Below are 18,997 nucleotides of genomic sequence, written 5' to 3'. Positions count from 1 at the left end.
TATGTTGGGTCCGGGTTTCTTAAGCCCTTACACATAATATTCAAAATTTGGAATTCGGAATTTTATATGTAAGACCAGATTAAGCCTGGAAATATGTCTGTTCAGAAATATATTGTTCATCTGATTTGATATTATTGTCCTCCGCAGCGGCAATATGAACTCGGTAACAAGGATATTTGGGAAATATATCAAATACAGCAAATAAATACCTTTCCCAAACCTCATCGAGATCGATTCAGATTTGGATATAGCTCCTATATATATATTGATCATTTGATTTACCTTTTATTGTGCACCAAACGTATAATATTAGCCCAAATGGGGTGGACTTGGCACTAACGACCAAATTTAGACTTTCTCCGCTGGTTTTGTTACTGGTGTTGTCCCTCTTAAATGATGCTTTGCAGGGAAATTCTGCCTAAACTCATATGAACTACGTTTAAAATTAAGAATTCCTTGTAATTAGGTATTTTAATTTGTATTTTAAGACCCATAGTAGAATTTCATGACAAAAAATATTAAAATATTTTGACTTCCTACTATACCACTTAAATACAGAATTGAGAATTAAGAGCGAAACTAGTAAAAAAGCACCTTAGTTCGGCCGAGCCAAACTCTCAAATGAAAACCGTTACATGGGGACTATAGGAAGACGTGGATCTTCATAATCTTTTTCTGTCATAGGATTTCGTACCGATTACGAACTCCAAATAAAGAGAGGTACCGTTGTGGGATATACAAAGACGCGGACCATAAACAATTTTCTATGAAAGGTTGTATCACCCACAACGAACTTCCATTTGAAATTAAAAAAAAAAAAAAAAAACTGGTCAATGGTGCCGCTAAAATAATTAAAAAACCGAATAGAGGAAGATACAGTTTTATGGAGATTAAGCCAAAACTCTGACTTATATTGACAGTTCTATGAATGAATGTATTTTATATAATGGGAACACATTTTACCAATTTACAGCAAATTTCGAAATTGTGATTAAAACCCGAAATGTTCCGTACATTTATGTGTGGAATACACCAAAACATGGTGGACCTATAATTAATGCAAAAAGTCCTGTAGACCTAAAACACATCTGAGTAAAATTTTATGAAAGTACTAAAAATTCGGGGAAGCTAAAGTGAATTCCACAAAAGGACAGACAAACGGACGACGGACATCTGGATGAAACATGTATATGGGAGCTATATCTATATCTGAACCGATTTTTTTTCCGAATTCGATGTACTTCCTATTGGACTGAATTCGGTCGGATGTCCCAAAATTCAGGACTTTCGGATAGATAATCGACATTTGGTGCACAGCACGGAAATCGGTTGAAGATATATTTTGGAGCTATATCCAAATCCAAACCGATCTTGATAAACTTTGACAGACGTATTTCCGAGCTCTATAAAATATCTGGTACCAAAAATGATTGTTGTCGAATGGATATTACAAATGTAGGGGACTTAAACACCAAATCTGATGGGATTTGGGATATGGGAGCTAAAGCTATATCTGAACCAATTTTCTCCGACTTCGATATATTAGCTTTTAGATTGAAATTGGTCGGATATACCGAAATTCAGGACTTTTGGACAGATATTCGCCATTTGGTGCACAATTAACCCGAAATCGGTTGAAGATATATTTGGGAGCTATATCCAAATCTGAACCGATAAACTTTGGCGGACATGTTTCTGAGCTCTATAAAATATCTGGTACCAAATATCATTGTTGTCGTATGGATATTACGAATGTGGGGGGACTTAAACACCAAATCGGATGCAACCTATATATGGGAGTGATAGCTATATCTGAACCGATTCGGTCGGATATAATGAAATTCAGGACTTTTGGATTGATATGAAGTTGGTTGAAGATATATATGGGATCTATATCCAAATCTGAACCGATCTTAATAAAATTTGGTATTGGTATCATTGTTGTGAGGTGCTTATTATGCATGTGAGGAACTTAAACACCAAATCGGACATATATATCGGGAGCTACAGCTATATCTGAACCGATTTTCACTAAATCTGATGAACTTGATTCTAGACTGTATTCGGTTGGATGTGCCAAAATTGGCTATTTGGTGCACAATTAACCCGAAATCGGTTGAAGATATATGGAGTTCAATAGCGTTCGTCGTTGGGCCAAACAAATATTGTATGGAAAAATTCATCTCAATCGGATAATAAATGTGACCTGCATTTTGTTCACAAGAATACATGGACGGCGGTCGGGCGGACAGACGAACTGACATGCATAAATCGACTCAGAAAGTGATACTATGAAGATCCTCAAAAGTAACTATAGGTCTATCTCGCTTTCTTCTCCATGTTACAAACAAATGCACAAAGACATAATACCCTTACCACTATGTGGTGTAGGGTATAAAAAGACAACGGCATGGTATAAAAACAAAAATTGAGCTATTATTACGTACAATTTTTATACCCCCACCATTATATGAAGGATATATTAACTTTGTCATTCCGTTTGTAACTTCTCGAAATACTTATAATAGACCTTACAAGGTATATATATTCTGGATCATAGACCCTACAAGGTATATATATTCTGGATCTAAGTTATCTGACACGCTACTTTTCGAAATAATTGAGTTCAGTTCGCGTTTTCCTATATCCCCCATATAACGGTACCTCCCTATATTCGGTATTTTCATGATTATAGCTACATTTTCTCCCGAATGGTTCTGAATTACGTATTTGAAGACCTAAATGGGTACTACAGCCTATGACAAAAAATTACATATGAAGGCCCACGTCTTACGGCTTTCCTTTAAACGTTTCTTTTTTTTTTACTTTTTTTGAAAATTTTCAAAATCCTTTCAAATTGTGGTGGGTATTTAATGTTCTGCCCGGCAGATATTAGCCGCTTTTTATACCCAACACTGCATAGTGGTAAGGGTATTATGTCTTTCTGCATTTGTTTGTAACAGGCAAAAGGAAACGAGATAGACCCATAGTTCCTTTTGATGATCTGCATAGAATCACATTCTGAGTCGATTTATGCATGTCCGTCCGTCCGTCTGTCCATGTATTTTTGTAAACAAAGTACATGTCGCCCTATCCAGGTGAAATTTTGCACAAATCATTTGTTTGGCCTAAGGACGAACCCTATTAAAATTGGAGATAATTGGTTAAAATTTAGATATAGCTCCTATATATATCGTCGTCCAATTTGCCTTTTATTGTGCACCAAACGTGTAATATCAGCCCAAATAGTATGGAAATTTGCACATACAACCAAATTAGGCCTGAAAATAAGTATGCCAAATTTGATCGAAATCGGTTCAGATATAGCTATAGCTCCTACATACTGTTCATCCGATTTGTTATTTTTGTCCTCCGCAGACGTAATATGTACTCCGTAACAACAATATTTGGGGAAATATATCAAATGCAGCTCAGAAATACCTTTGCTAAATTTTATCGAGATCGGTTCAGATTTGGATATAGCTTCCATATATAACTTCGTCCGATTTACATTTTATTGTACACCAAACGTCTAATATTTGTCCAAATGGGATGGAATTTGGCACACTCGACCGAATTGAGACTAGAAGCTAGTTTGCCAAATTTGGTGAAGATCGGTTGAGATATAGCTATAGCTCCCATATATATTGTTCATCCGATTTATTATATTTGTTACCCACAGCCGTAATATGCACTCCGCAACGACGATATTCAGGGAAATATATCAAATACACCTCAGAAATATCTTTGCCAAATTGTATCGAGATCGGTTCAGATTTGGATATAGCTTCCATATATATCTTTATCTGATTTCAAATTAATTTTGCACCAAATGGGCAATACAAGTTCGGATTTAAAAGATACAAATGTTTCGTCATATTTAGTCCTTCGAACTTTAAATAATAATTATAAGCATAGCGTGTATGATTAAATTCTCCCATAAAAACTTTTAATTGTTATGTGGAGCTCTACTAAATTAGCAAAGTATTGTAGGGTATCATAATGTTGGCCCCGCTCGACTTTAGGACTTTCTTTACTGGTTTACTTGTTAAATAATACCCCAGATTTTGTAAAATTTTAAAGTGGAACCGTGCAAAATAATAACAGCATTTGTGGGCTGAATTGGTATGGAGAAAATTGTCCTATCATGCTGTCCTATCATGCCCGAAACAAAGTATCATTGATTTTTTTACAGTTGTTCTCTTTGCAATGCATGAGAACCTTGTAAGTTCATATCGAATACTGTAGACAATCGCACTTCCATTACATATTACACATTCACATCGCCGGCCCACAAACAACAAATCTGCCGACAGAGAGAGAGGCTGTTAGTTACGCAGCCAAATAACCGAACACAGACACCCACACCCATTAGAGGCTGGCAGCCAACTTTTCCAAGTGCAATAATCTTTCAAAGATGCGTATTGCAATCGATGAGATTGTAATTGTAAGGATGGGGCAAAAAATACAACACAAACAAGAAACTAGCAAAACAACAACATCAAAAGCAGCAAAAAAAATCCCATCAGCCTAAAACCGTAATGGGGATCTGGGCAAGTAATCAAAGGATAGGCAATCACTATCATCCAATGTGATTGCCAACTGCAAAGACGGGAGGGCAGGCTAGAGCATATAGACACATATCCTCCTACAAATTTCTTGTAGCTTAAAAAAATGAGTTGTTGTTTTTTTGCAGTTTTGCGTCGTGTAAAAATCCTCATATATGTTCTTTGTAGTAGAACACAACATGACTGTTTCCTTTTACCGGTTTTATTTCGATTGCTTGGTCTAACGACACAGAGAATGGTTACTTTATTCTCGTTACTATCTTCCTGGCAACTTTGCAATATTGATTTGTTCGATGATGACGAATGCCAGCTGCATACGTCCCTTGGGAGTATTACATGAATGTATACATGTATGTGTGTAATTATATATGTCTGTATATCCCTGTGTGTGCGTAGGTGCGTTGAGCTGCATATTAGAAATGATATTACTTTTTTGCCCTCCTCCCCCGTCTAGGATCATAGTAAACCCTTAGACCGGAATAGGCCACACACAAAAAAGGGGTGCTTTAAGGCCTTGTTCCGGGCACTACCTGAAAATGCTTTTATGAGATATGTATGCACATGCATTCGCTTTAGTTTTCCACTGTCGTGGAAAACTGCTAATCTTTAGGCCTTAGCCAGATATCCATTTGCGAAATCATTATGACTTGTTTGTTATGTCTGGCAAAGTTGTTGGGGAGAAAAAATACACAATTTCTTCTGGGATTATGGAATATTGAAGACAGAAATATTGTTTTACTTACCGTTACGATTCTCACTATCGGCCGGTTTCATTTGTATGGGATGATGCATCTGCAAAGGGAAATTGGAAAATAGAAATCTTGTTAATGGATTCTGCTTAAAGAATAGATATAGTTATAAAAACATAGAAAACAGGTGCCGTTAGACTGTGAGTAATAATAACACTGTGCGACAGAAAAAAATGTAAAAAAGCAGTAAGTTCGGCTGGGTCGAACTTTTAATACCTTCCACCTAAGAATTTGAAAAAATAAATAAAAACAAGTAAAAAAAGCTGTAAGTACGGCCGCGCCACACTTTGAATGCCCTACACTATTTGGAACGAATTTGTCAATTTTCAAAAAAAAAAAAAAAAAAATAAATAAATAAATAAAATCCGCTAAAAATTCTGTTAAAATCTTAAAAATACTGTATCTTGCCATTATATTGGGGGCTTTGCGACGGCGTAGATCTGGATAGGCAACTTTTGTGAAAAGCCATAACAATATCCAAATGCGAAATTTGAAAAAAAAAGAAAACGCTAAATAATATAGATAAAATCATCAAAATGCCGAATATTGGGAGGAACCATGGGGGCTATACCAAAACGTGGACCAGCATTGATACTTTTCTCTCATAGGCTGTAGTTTTCATTACGAACTTCAAATACTAAATTTGAAACAATGCCGGTGAATAATGGCGCTAAAATCATCAAAGTACCGAATATCGGGAGTTACAGTTATATGGGGGCTATACGAAGACGTGGACCTGCAGAGACAATTTTCTGTCTTAGGCTGAAGTATCTATTTTGAACTTCATATACCGAATTTGAAACATTTCCAGTTAATAATATCGCTTAAATCACCAAAATACCGAAAATAAAGTGGGGGCTATACCAAAACATGGACCTACAGGGCATTACAACTTATGACAAAAAATTGCGTGGTGCGTGCGTGGTTATTTGCCGGAATTTTTTTTTTCAAATTTCTAATTTGAAGTTCGTAATGTATACGTTAACCTACATCAGAAAATTGTCTATGCAGGTCCACGTCTTCGTATACCCCATATATAACTGCACCTCCCTTTTCTCGGTATTTTGAAGATATTAGTCATATTATTCAACGGAATTGTTTCAAATTTAATATTTGAAGGCCCTAATGGCTACTACAGCCCATGAAAAAAAATGGGGATGCAGGTCCTGGTCTACGTATAGCTACCATGTTACCAAGTTACCATGTTTTGATTAAGCGGTATATCCGACGGATTTTTTTTTGCAATGTTTCAAGTTCTTTCCAAATGATGGAGGGTATTAAAAGTATGGTCCGCCAGACTTAGGGGCTTCTTTACTTTTTTTTTTTTTGAAGTTTGACTATTTGATTTTAGATTGGAGTAATATGCTTTTAGAGAGGTTAAATTTTACAGTCGGATAGAACTAAAATATGGGAACTATATCTTTGTCTGCATCGATTTTTACTAAATTTGGCGGATTATTCTATCCTACACTACATATTGGTAAGACTAGCATGTCTTTGTAAATTTGTTTGTAACATGGAGAAGAAAGCGAGATAGGCTCTTTGTTACTTTTTAGGATAATCTATTCATGTCAGTCCTTCTGACCGTCTATCCGTCCGTCCGTCCATGTATTTTGTGAGCAAAATGCAGATCACGTTTATTATCCGATTGAGATTAAATTTTTCAAACAATATTTATTTGCCCCAAGAATGGACCCTATTGAAATTGGTAAGAATCGATTCAAATTTAGATATAGCTTCCATATCTATCTTCAACCGATTTCGGGTGAATTGTGCACCAAATTCAGCCCAGAAGCAAGTACTTCAATTCGAAAATAAAATACATCTGTTTATTTTATCCAGATCGGTTTAGATATACATCTTCATTCGATTTTAGGGCCATTGTCTACGATATATGTAATTTCAACCCATATTGGATAGATTATTGCATATTCAGCCGAATTTCTCCATTTGATGAAACTCGGACCGGTATATCTATTGCTCCAATAAATATTTGTATACCCTCAGCCACATGGCTAGAGAGGGTATATATCTCTTGGTGGCTCATCGAAATAACGGTTTTAGACCCTAGGTCTCTTTGGACCAAATCCGTTTCAGAACATTTGGAGTCGGTATAGCGATGTTCGTCAGGATTCGATTTGATCCAAACCTGGTATGTCGTAATATTATTGACAAACTTAGATCGAGTTCGGAGATGGGCAATATCGGTCCACTCATTCATTTACCTCCCCCACAAAATGTCAACATTTATATAGAGAATATACTCCGATTTTGCTCCAACTTTGCAAAACCTAATATTTGCATGAGTGTTGTCAGGTCCGAAAATGGACAATATCGGTCCTCTCCATCAAGTATCTCCCCCACAAAGAGTCGAAATTTTGAGTAATTATAACTCTTATAAAATGTGATGCAAGATTCCGATTGTCTTCGAATTACACACATCACAATACTTTTTTTAATCCAAGATCTGGTGTGAAAATGGAATGTATCGATATACTCTTTCTGGTACGTCCTCCACAAAGGGTCAATATTTGGATTATTCATTCAGCGCATAAAACACGAAATTGACATCCAATTCCATTCAGACTTGACACATCTCAATATTTCCATCAGCACAAGATCTGTCATGAAGATGGCAGAGATTGCATAATTCCTTCTGGTACCTTCACCACAAAGGGTCAAAATTTTGAATAAACAAAACAATCATAAAATCCGAAATAAGTATCCGGTTCTCTTCAAATTACACACATCACAATATTTTTATTAATAAAAGGTATGGTGTGAAGATAGGATGTATCGGTCCAATTCTTCTGGTACCTCCCCCAAAAAGGTTCAACCTTTTGAGCATCCATAAATCTCATAAAAGGCGAAAATAAATTGAAATAATAAATAAATAACTTGAAAATAAGACTTGGTGCATCTTCTTGGAGATGGGACCATTTTGTCGGGTACCTCCCCCACATAGGGTTCAAGATTTTGAAAAACAAAACGTTCAAAGGGAGCGAAAAAAAAACGTCCAACTCTCTTTAAATTTCACACATCCAAATATTTTTGCTAGCGCAAGATCTGTTTTGAAGATGATATACATCTGCTAACCCCTTCTGGTATCTCGCCCACAAAGGGTCACAATTTCCAATTCTTATATCTGTCATAACTTTCGAAAGAAGTCGGCGATTCTTTACAATATCTAAATATTTCTCTTAACCAGAAATCTGAAATGAATATGTAATTTATTCAGAGTTGGATTCAGGATTCAGAGTTGGATATAGTTCCCAAATTGTAAATACTCTAAAGCAAATGATACGCATTCATGCGTGTAGGTCTACGTCTTCATATAGCCCCCATATAACGGTACCTCCCGATATTCGGTTTTTTTATGATTTTAGCGACATTATTTACTGGAATTGTTTTAAATTTGGTATTTAAAGTTCTTAATAGATACTTTGGCTTAAGACAGAAAATGGACCATGTAGGTCCACGTATTCGTATAGCCCCCATATAAGGGTACCCCCCATATTCGGTATTTTGATGATTTTAGAGGCATTATTTACCAGAATTATTTCAAATTTTGTATTTGCAGTTCGTAATGGATACTGCAGCCTATGCCAGAAATTTGTCTGTGCAGCTCCACGTTTTATAACCCCCATGGTACCTCCCTATATTTAGATCATTTTAGCTACATTATAAACAGATTTTTTTTCAAGTTGCGCATTTGAATATTGTAATAGCTCGTGACGAAGTTACTTATGCAGGTCCACGTCGTAGTATGGACCTAATATACGGCTAAATTCGGTGTTTTTAAGATTTTAACAGAAATTTTAATGGATTTTATTTTTTTTTTAATTGCCAAATTTGTGCCAAATGGTGGAGGGTATTCAAAGTTCGACCGGGCCGAACTTACAGCTTTTTTACTGGTTTTTATTTAATTTTGTAAACTTTCCTATAATTCTTAATTTTGAATTGGGACCCAAACTTTCAAAATACCGAAAAATCAGGAGGTATTTTATGGGGCGATACTAATTAAGTCGATCTGGGCTATATATTTTATGTGGGGAGTAAACTATCCTTTGGAAACCCGAAAAGTTAAATTAACGCTGATTTGTTTGGGGACTAGGACTGAGACTTACTGGCAATCAGTAAGTACCTCTATATGGGGACTATACCATAAACTTTTGTTGTTGTTTAGTGGAGTGCTCGACATGTCACATCACATCGAAATACCGAAACTAAGGGAAAATGCCGAAAATCATATTCCAAACATAATAGAAGCATTTTTGATGCCTGTGCATAGTTTCAAGGCTCTCAGTTCTAATAGTGCGAGCTCTATCGTAATTTCAAATTTCGTCACTAAACCGTCATAAAGTTTTAAGTTGATCATAAATATATTTACTTTAGGTGGTCTCCGAACAATTGTCAAATGAAGAATTTGATATACCCTCCATTTTAGGGGGAGGGTGTTTAGAAATGCATTTTTCCACTTCCAAGCATTCTCGAATTCTTAACCCCCCTCCCAGTAAGTAATTACGATCAATAAATTTCGCATGAGACCAGCCCTTCTCTGTCATTTTCACTCTCTCATTTAATATTCTGTTACAGTTTACCCATCATTAAACACTTAATTTCTCATCTTTGTCATGGACCTAAGGGAGAGAGGCGGCCTTCTATGCAAACAAATCACCTTACACTCCCCACCGGGGTCATCGTCATTGCAGCCAAGGGATACTCCGCCTCCTCCTTCACCAATTTCCAACACATAATCGAGTGCGTGCTGTGATAGCTGGGTGCGTACCACATGCACATCCATGTGGGAGTAAATGAACGGAGCCAGAGAGTTGGAGGACACACTTGTTTACCTTTTTACACGTTTCATTACATTCCTAAATAATGAATTCTGTCGATTGTTGTTGTCGGTATCGACGTCGCTGTCAGGCGGTTAGCCTGTCGTCATTTTCGGTTATTGTGGTTAGCCGTTAATGTTTTTGTTTACTTTTTCAGTCGTCGCTCGTTCTATTTCTTCGTTTTTCTTATGGGATTTTTAAATAATTAATGTCAGTAATTGTGTGTGTGTGTGCGTGTAATTAATTGCAATGTCCTAGTCGTCAATTTGGTCATTATGTAAGTAGTTATGCATAGACATCTGTTTGTATGTGTGTACATGTCGGTTTGACAGGTTTAACCTGTATTGTGTTTATTATATAATTAATTGTGTTTTAATTACATTTTATTTAAACTAGAAAACAATTACGGCAGCTGCAGGTTGTTGAGGGGGGTGGTCTCAATAAGAATAGAACGGGAATGGGTAAAATTCATAGACCTCGGTGTAATTTTTAGATTTTGCCCTACACAAAATATTTATTAACAAGTTAAAAAGTATCAGTCGGTTTTGCCGAAAGATGTATAACCTTAGCCAATTTTCGATTATTTAAATATATTTTGACTTCTGTTATGATTATTCAAATTGTTGACCCAGAACCTACTCAGAGTTCTGAACGAATGGCCCAATATTGTCCATTTCGTATCGGACCTAAATAAATATAATATAAATATTGCGACGTTGTGATAATTGTTAGAAAATGCTAAAATATGCGTGAGGCACCAGATGTAGTCGGCAGAATTATCCCATTTTCATACTTCACCGAATACAGATAAAAATATTGGTGTGGGCAAAATTACAAGAAAATCGAACATTTATATCCAATTTTATGCGGAATCAATAATCCATATTCATTTCAGTTTTCTGGTTGAGAGAAATATTTGGATATAGAAATTTGTAAAGAGTCAGTGAATTGTTTCGCAAGTTATGACAGAAAAAAGTATCGAAAATTGTGCCTTTTTGTGGATGCGGTACCAGAAGTGGTTCGCAGATATATATTATCTTCACGACAGATCTTGTGTTAGTAACAATGTTTGTGTGTGAGGCATTTGAAGAGAGTTGAATGCTTTTTTCGCTTCCTTTGAACGTTTTGTTTTTCAAAATCTTGAACCCTATGTGGGGAAGTACCAGAAGGTATGGTCTGATCTCAACCATCTTTATAACAGATTTTATGTTGATAGAAATATTGTGATATACCAACTCTGAATGGAATCGGTTGTTAATTTCGAGTTTTATGAGCTTCATGGATATTCAAAATTTTGGTCAGATCTCCACGATCTTCACAGCAGATTTTATGTTATTAGAAATATGGGGATGTAAGAAATATGAAGAGAACCGCATGCTTATTTCGGATTTCTTAATTGATTTGGTTACTAAAAGTTTTGACCTATTGTGGGTGAGGTACCAGAATAAATGGTCCGATCCCTACCATCTTTAATACAGATCTTCTGTTGCTAGAAATATTAAGATATACAAAGACTGAATGGAATTGGATGTTAATTTCGCGTTTTATGAACTTCATGGATATTCAAAATTCAGAGACTTTGTAAGGGAGGTACAAGAAGGAGTGAACCGACATGTCCCAACTTCACAGCAGATATTGTGTTGGCATAAATATTTGGTTGTGCAAAACTTGAAGATAATCGGAAGCTTATTTCACAGTTTATAAGAGTTATTACATTTCAAAATAAAGACTCCTTCGTGTGGTAGGTACTTGATGGGTTGAACCGATATATTCTACCTTCACATTAGATCTTGTCTTGGTAGAAATATTGGGATGTGTGAAAATTGAAGACGATCGGACACTTATTTTTATATTATAAAAGTTATAATTATTCTAAATTTGTACCCTTCGTGGGAGAGGTAAAAGAAAGAGTGGACCGATATATCCCATCTTCACAGTAGCTCTTGCGTCAGTAGAAATACTGAGATGTGCTAATTCTGATTGGAATCGGTTGCTTATTTCGCGTTTTATGAGATTCATGGATATTCAAAATGTTGATCCTTTGTTGGGGAGGTGCCAGAATCCACCATCTTCGCAGCAGATTATGTGTTAGTAGAAATAATGGCATGTGTGAAATATAAAGTGAACCGGATGATTATTTCGGATTTTATAATCGTTTTGGCTATTCTAAATTTTGTCCCTTTGTGGGGAGGTACCAGAAGGTATGGTCCGATCTCCACCATCTTTATAATAGATATTGTGTTGATAGAAATATTGAGATGTGTCATATCTGAATGGAATCGGATGTTAATTTCGCGTTTCATGGAGTTCATGGATTTTCCGAATTTTGACACTTTGATGGGGAACTACCAGAAGTTGTGGACAGATATATCTCATATTCACAACAGATCTTCTGTTAGCAGAAATATTAGGATGTGTGAAATATGAAAAGAACTGGATGCTTATTTCGGATTTTATGATCGTTTTGGTTATTCAAAGCTTTGACCCTTTGTGGGGGAGGTACCAGAAGAAATGGTCCGACCTCTACCATATTTGTTATTAATTTTGTATTAATAAAAATATTAATATGTGCCAAGGTTGAATAGAATCGGATGTTTATTTCGTGTTTTATGAGCTTTGGGGTTATTAAAGAAGTAGACGGATATATTCCATCATCACACCAGACCTCGGGTTAATAAAAATATTGTTATGTGTGTAATTTGAATACAATCGGACTCGTACATGATATTTTAATAAAGTTATAATTATTGAAAATTTTGACCCTTTGCGGGGGAGGGACTTGAAGGAGTGCACGCACATGACCTAGCACTGATGCAAATATTAGGTTGGAGCAAGATCGGATTATCCTTTCTATTTCTGTGCATTAAAATATATTTTTCAAAAGTTCGTTTTTTTGCGGGGGAGATACAAAAAGGAGTGAACCGATATTACGCATCTCTGAGCTCGATCTAATTTTAATAATAATATTACGATTTACGAAGTTTGGAACAAATCGTATACTCCCTTCGAGAGTTATCGTGCGCACCAGTCAGAAAGACAGACGGACGAACGGACATCTCTCCGTCCACTCCAAATGTCCTCAAATAAATTTGGTCCAAAGAGACGTAGGGTCTAAAACCGTTATTTTGATGAGGCACGTTTTGGCCGTATCAAATGAGATTCATATGGCTGTGGGTATAACAATCTACGACGCCTTCTTTATTAATTTTTGTGTAAATCCAACCTTTTGTGGGGAAGGTGCCACAATGGGGGGACCCATATTGTCCATTTCCGAACTCGATCTAGGTTTGATAATAACATTACTATGTATTGAGTTTGGACCAAATCGGATAATACCTTCGAGAGTTATCGTGCGAATCACCAAAACAGACAAACGGAAGGATGTTTTAGCTATTTTAAGTCTTTGTCTGTAGAAGTGAGCCTGTCCTTACAACACGACTGATGTGTTCACAAAATATTGTCCTGCAGATTGTTATTAGTATGGTCAGCTCACGCTCCAATCGGATTTAAGGATAAAAGACCATTAAAATTTTGTAGCCATGTAAAGAGTGAGCGAACTGTGTGAGAGTATGTGTATGTCAGAGGCAATAAATGAAAGTAGCAGTCCGATGGGTAAGTGACTCTATGGTCATTTAAGCTCCGAACCATTGTTTGTTGAAGAAATTAGCATTTTGTTGACACATTTGAATGGTGTGATGAGCATCATCAACACCTACAAAAAAATAAGGGACACAGACTGACCGTTTAAAAGTCTTTTGTTTTCTTTGGCATTTTCGTTTCTCAGCAGATGATGATGGCAATTTGTTTTTATTCCGACCTGGTACATATGTGTATCAACCTGGCATTATATGGGTATTTCCGTGATGCGGAGAACGAAATTGGAATGTATAATGGAAAAGGAGAAACATATTTTGGATAATTTGTTTTTATAACCTCGTAAAAGGGATCCTAATAATTGCCAGATTTGACTCTTAGGAAAAATTTTGAAAAATATTTTTGACTCAGCTGTTTTATAAACAGATAAAATTGGTACTCGACAGACATGTTAAGGACATTTTAAGGAGAATAAATTTGAATTCCATTAAAACTCCAAAAATTAGAATTTTTTCAAATTTTCGAACACAAATTTAGTTCCATCAATTTTTTTTCAAATATAAATATCGCAAATATTTCCAATGGAGTAACCCATATCGCCTCATAGTCCATTTTCATCTCAGACTTTTTTGTTGCAGTCTTCATTGTTTATCTGCCTTTACAAGGATGCTTTTAGAGAGCATTTGTTAAAAGGTGTGAATTGGTGGAGAGCCTGGAATGGGTAAGGCAACCAAATCCACTAGCCACTGTTGCTATGCACTTCGTAAACGGGTTATGGTATTCCAAATGAAATTTTAAACATTTTAGAGTGCCCCCCACAGAGGTACAACCATTATCGGGCCGAATAAAGAAGAGGGGTATAATTGTCGTTTTTTCTATGGTCTATGTTTGCTTGGGACGTTGGTTTTTTGCATAAAACTGGGGAATTTTTTTCAGGTGTTTGCTTAACATTTGAATAGTGTTTTTATAGCTAATTGAAATGAAAATTAAAAATGAATTACAAAAAAAGTACAAGGGAAGGGCAAACTCATAAAAAGGCAGTATAAAAAATTTAAAAATTAAAACAAATATTCAAAACTATTTTTAAGGACAATAATTCAAGGACCAATAAACGTGGATTTTTTCAAGAATATATTTTCACGGACCAATAAACGTGGATTTTTTAAAGAATATTTTTTCAAGGACCAATAAACGTGGATTTTTTAAAGAATATTTTTTCAAGGACCAATAAACGTGGATTTTTTAAAGAATATTTTTTCAAGGACCAATAAACGTGGATTTTTTAAAGAATATTTTTTCAAGGACCAATAAACGTGGATTTTTTAAAGAATATTTTTTCAAGGACCAATAAACGTGGATTTTTTAAAGAATATTTTTTCAAGGACCAATAAACGTGGATTTTTTAAAGAATATTTTTTCAAGGACCAATAAACGTGGATTTTTTAAAGAATATTTTTTCAAGGACCAATAAACGTGGATTTTTTAAAGAATATTTTTTCAAGGACCAATAAACGTGGATTTTTTAAAGAATATTTTTTCAAGGACCAATAAACGTGGATTTTTTAAAGAATATTTTTTCAAGGACCAATAAACGTGGATTTTTTAAAGAATATTTTTTCAAGGACCAATAAACGTGGATTTTTTAAAGAATATTTTTCAAGGACCAATAAACGTGGATTTTTTCAAGAATATATTTTCACGGACCAATAAACGTGGATTTTTTAAAGAATATTTTTTCAAGGACCAATAAACGTGGATTTTTTAAAGAATATTTTTCAAGGACCAATAAACGTGGATTTTTTAAAGAATATTTTTTCAAGGACCAATAAACGTGGATTTTTTAAAGAATATTTTTTCAAGGACCAATAAACGTGGATTTTTTAAAGAATATTTTTTCAAGGACCAATAAACGTGGATTTTTTAAAGAATATTTTTCAAGGACCAATAAACGTGGATTTTTTAAAGAATATTTTTTCAAGGACCAATAAACGTGGATTTTTTAAAGAATATTTTTTCAAGGACCAATAAACGTGGATTTTTTAAAGAATATTTTTTCAAGGACCAATAAACGTGGATTTTTTAAAGAATATTTTTTCAAGGACCAATAAACGTGGATTTTTTAAAGAATATTTTTCAAGGACCAATAAACGTGGATTTTTTAAAGAATATTTTTTCAAGGACCAATAAACGTGGATTTTTTAAAGAATATTTTTTCAAGGACCAATAAACGTGGATTTTTTAAAGAATATTTTTTCAAGGACCAATAAACGTGGATTTTTTAAAGAATATTTTTTCAAGGACCAATAAACGTGGATTTTTTAAAGAATATTTTTTCAAGGACCAATAAACGTGGATTTTTTAAAGAATATTTTTTCAAGGACCAATAAACGTGGATTTTTTAAAGAATATTTTTTCAAGGACCAATAAACGTGGATTTTTTAAAGAATATTTTTTCAAGGACCAATAAACGTGGATTTTTTAAAGAATATTTTTTCAAGGACCAATAAACGTGGATTTTTTAAAGAATATTTTTTCAAGGACCAATAAACGTGGATTTTTTAAAGAATATTTTTTCAAGGACCAATAAACGTGGATTTTTTAAAGAATATTTTTCAAGGACCAATAAACGTGGATTTTTTAAAGAATATTTTTTCAAGGACCAATAAACGTGGATTTTTTAAAGAATATTTTTCAAGGACCAATAAACGTGGATTTTTTAAAGAATATTTTTTCAAGGACCAATAAACGTGGATTTTTTAAAGAATATTTTTTCAAGGACCAATAAACGTGGATTTTTTAAAGAATATTTTTTCAAGGACCAATAAACGTGGATTTTTTAAAGAATATTTTTTCAAGGACCAATAAACGTGGATTTTTTAAAGAATATTTTTTCAAGGACCAATAAACGTGGATTTTTTAAAGAATATTTTTTCAAGGACCAATAAACGTGGATTTTTTAAAGAATATTTTTTCAAGGACCAATAAACGTGGATTTTTTAAAGAATATTTTTTCAAGGACCAATAAACGTGGATTTTTTAAAGAATATTTTTTCAAGGACCAATAAACGTGGATTTTTTAAAGAATATTTTTTCAAGGACCAATAAACGTGGATTTTTTAAAGAATATTTTTCAAGGACCAATAAACGTGGATTTTTTAAAGAATATTTTTTCAAGGACCAATAAACGTGGATTTTTTAAAGAATATTTTTTCAAGGACCAATAAACGTGGATTTTTTAAAGAATATTTTTTCAAGGACCAATAAACGTGGATTTTTTAAAGAATATTTTTTCAAGGACCAATAAACGTGGATTTTTTAAAGAATATTTTTTCAAGGACCAATAAACGTGGATTTTTTAAAGAATATTTTTTCAAGGACCAATAAACGTGGATTTTTTAAAGAATATTTTTTCAAGGACCAATAAACGTGGATTTTTTAAAGAATATTTTTTCAAGGACCAATAAACGTGGATTTTTTAAAGAATATTTTTCAAGGACCAATAAACGTGGATTTTTTAAAGAATATTTTTTCAAGGACCAATAAACGTGGATTTTTTAAAGAATATTTTTTCAAGGACCAATAAACGTGGATTTTTTAAAGAATATTTTTTCAAGGACCAATAAACGTGGATTTTTTAAAGAATATTTTTCAAGGACCAATAAACGTGGATTTTTTAAAGAATATTTTTTCAAGGACCAATAAACGTGGATTTTTTAAAGAATATTTTTTCAAGGACCAATAAACGTGGATTTTTTAAAGAATATTTTTTCAAGGACCAATAAACGTGGATTTTTTAAAGAATATTTTTTCAAGGACCAATAAACGTGGATTTTTTAAAGAATATTTTTTCAAGGACCAATAAACGTGGATTTTTTAAAGAATATTTTTTCAAGGACCAATAAACGTGGATTTTTTAAAGAATATTTTTTCAAGGACCAATAAACGTGGATTTTTTAAAGAATATTTTTTCAAGGACCAATAAACGTGGATTTTTTAAAGAATATTTTTTCAAGGACCAATAAACGTGGATTTTTTAAAGAATATTTTTTCAAGGACCAATAAACGTGGATTTTTTAAAGAATATTTTTTCAAGGACCAATAAACGTGGATTTTTTAAAGAATATTTTTTCAAGGACCAATAAACGTGGATTTTTTAAAGAATATTTTTTCAAGGACCAATAAACGTGGATTTTTTAAAGAATATTTTTTCAAGGACCAATAAACGTGGATTTTTTAATGAATATTTTTTCAAGGACCAATAAACGTGGATTTTTAATGAATATTTTTTCAAGGACCAATAAACGTGGATTTTTTAAAGAATATTTTTTCAAGGACCAATAAACGTGGATTTTTTAAAGAATATTTTTTCAAGGACCAATAAACGTGGATTTTTTAAAGAATATTTTTTCAAGGACCAATAAACGTGGATTTTTTAAAGAATATTTTTTCAAGGACCAATAAACGTGGATTTTTTAAAGAATATTTTTTCAAGGACCAATAAACGTGAATTTTTTAAAGAATATTTTTTCAAGGACCAATAAACGTGGATTTTTTAAAGAATATTTTTTCAAGGACCAATAAACGTGGATTTTTTAAAGAATATTTTTTCAAGGACCAATAAACGTGGATTTTTTAAAGAATATTTTTTCAAGGACCAATAAACGTGGATTTTTTAAAGAATATTTTTCAAGGACCAATAAACGTGGATTTTTTAAAGAATATTTTTTCAAGGACCAATAAACGTGGATTTTTTAAAGAATATTTTTTCAAGGACCAATAAACGTGGATTTTTTAAAGAATATTTTTTCAAGGACCAATAAACGTGGATTTTTTAAAGAATATTTTTTCAAGGACCAATAAACGTGGATTTTTTAAAGAATATTTTTTCAAGGACCAATAAACGTGGATTTTTTAAAGAATATTTTTTCAAGGACCAATAAACGTGGATTTTTTAAAGAATATTTTTTCAAGGACCAATAAACGTGGATTTTTTAAAGAATATTTTTTCAAGGACCAATAAACGTGGATTTTTTAAAGAATATTTTTTCAAGGACCAATAAACGTGGATTTTTTAAAGAATATTTTTTCAAGGACCAATAAACGTGGATTTTTTAAAGAATATTTTTTCAAGGACCAATAAACGTGGATTTTTTAAAGAATATTTTTTCAAGGACCAATAAACGTGGATTTTTTAAAGAATATTTTTTCAACGACCAATTAACGTGGATTTTTTAAAAAATATTTTTTC

General features: G+C 33.5%; 1 protein-coding gene across 5 annotated transcripts in view; it reads right to left on the bottom strand.

Annotated features, from left to right (window-relative positions):
• The window catches only part of LOC101894539 (CUGBP Elav-like family member 2), a 382,563-nt gene that overhangs the window by 295,607 nt on the left and 67,959 nt on the right, over positions 1 to 18,997 (bottom strand). For all 5 annotated transcript variants that reach the window (XM_059124771.1, XM_059124770.1, XM_059124768.1 and 2 more), the window contains exon 4: positions 5,312 to 5,360. In XM_059124771.1, the coding sequence (XP_058980754.1) occupies positions 5,312 to 5,360 (49 nt within the window). The remainder of the gene's footprint in view (positions 1 to 5,311; positions 5,361 to 18,997) is intronic.

Source organism: Musca domestica, unplaced genomic scaffold (assembly GCF_030504385.1).
Source record: "Musca domestica strain aabys unplaced genomic scaffold, Musca_domestica.polishedcontigs.V.1.1 3, whole genome shotgun sequence".
Classification (NCBI taxonomy): Eukaryota; Metazoa; Arthropoda; class Insecta; order Diptera; family Muscidae; genus Musca; species Musca domestica.
The sequence above is the reverse complement of the archived record's forward strand: the minus strand, read 5'-3'. Positions and strand labels throughout refer to the sequence as shown.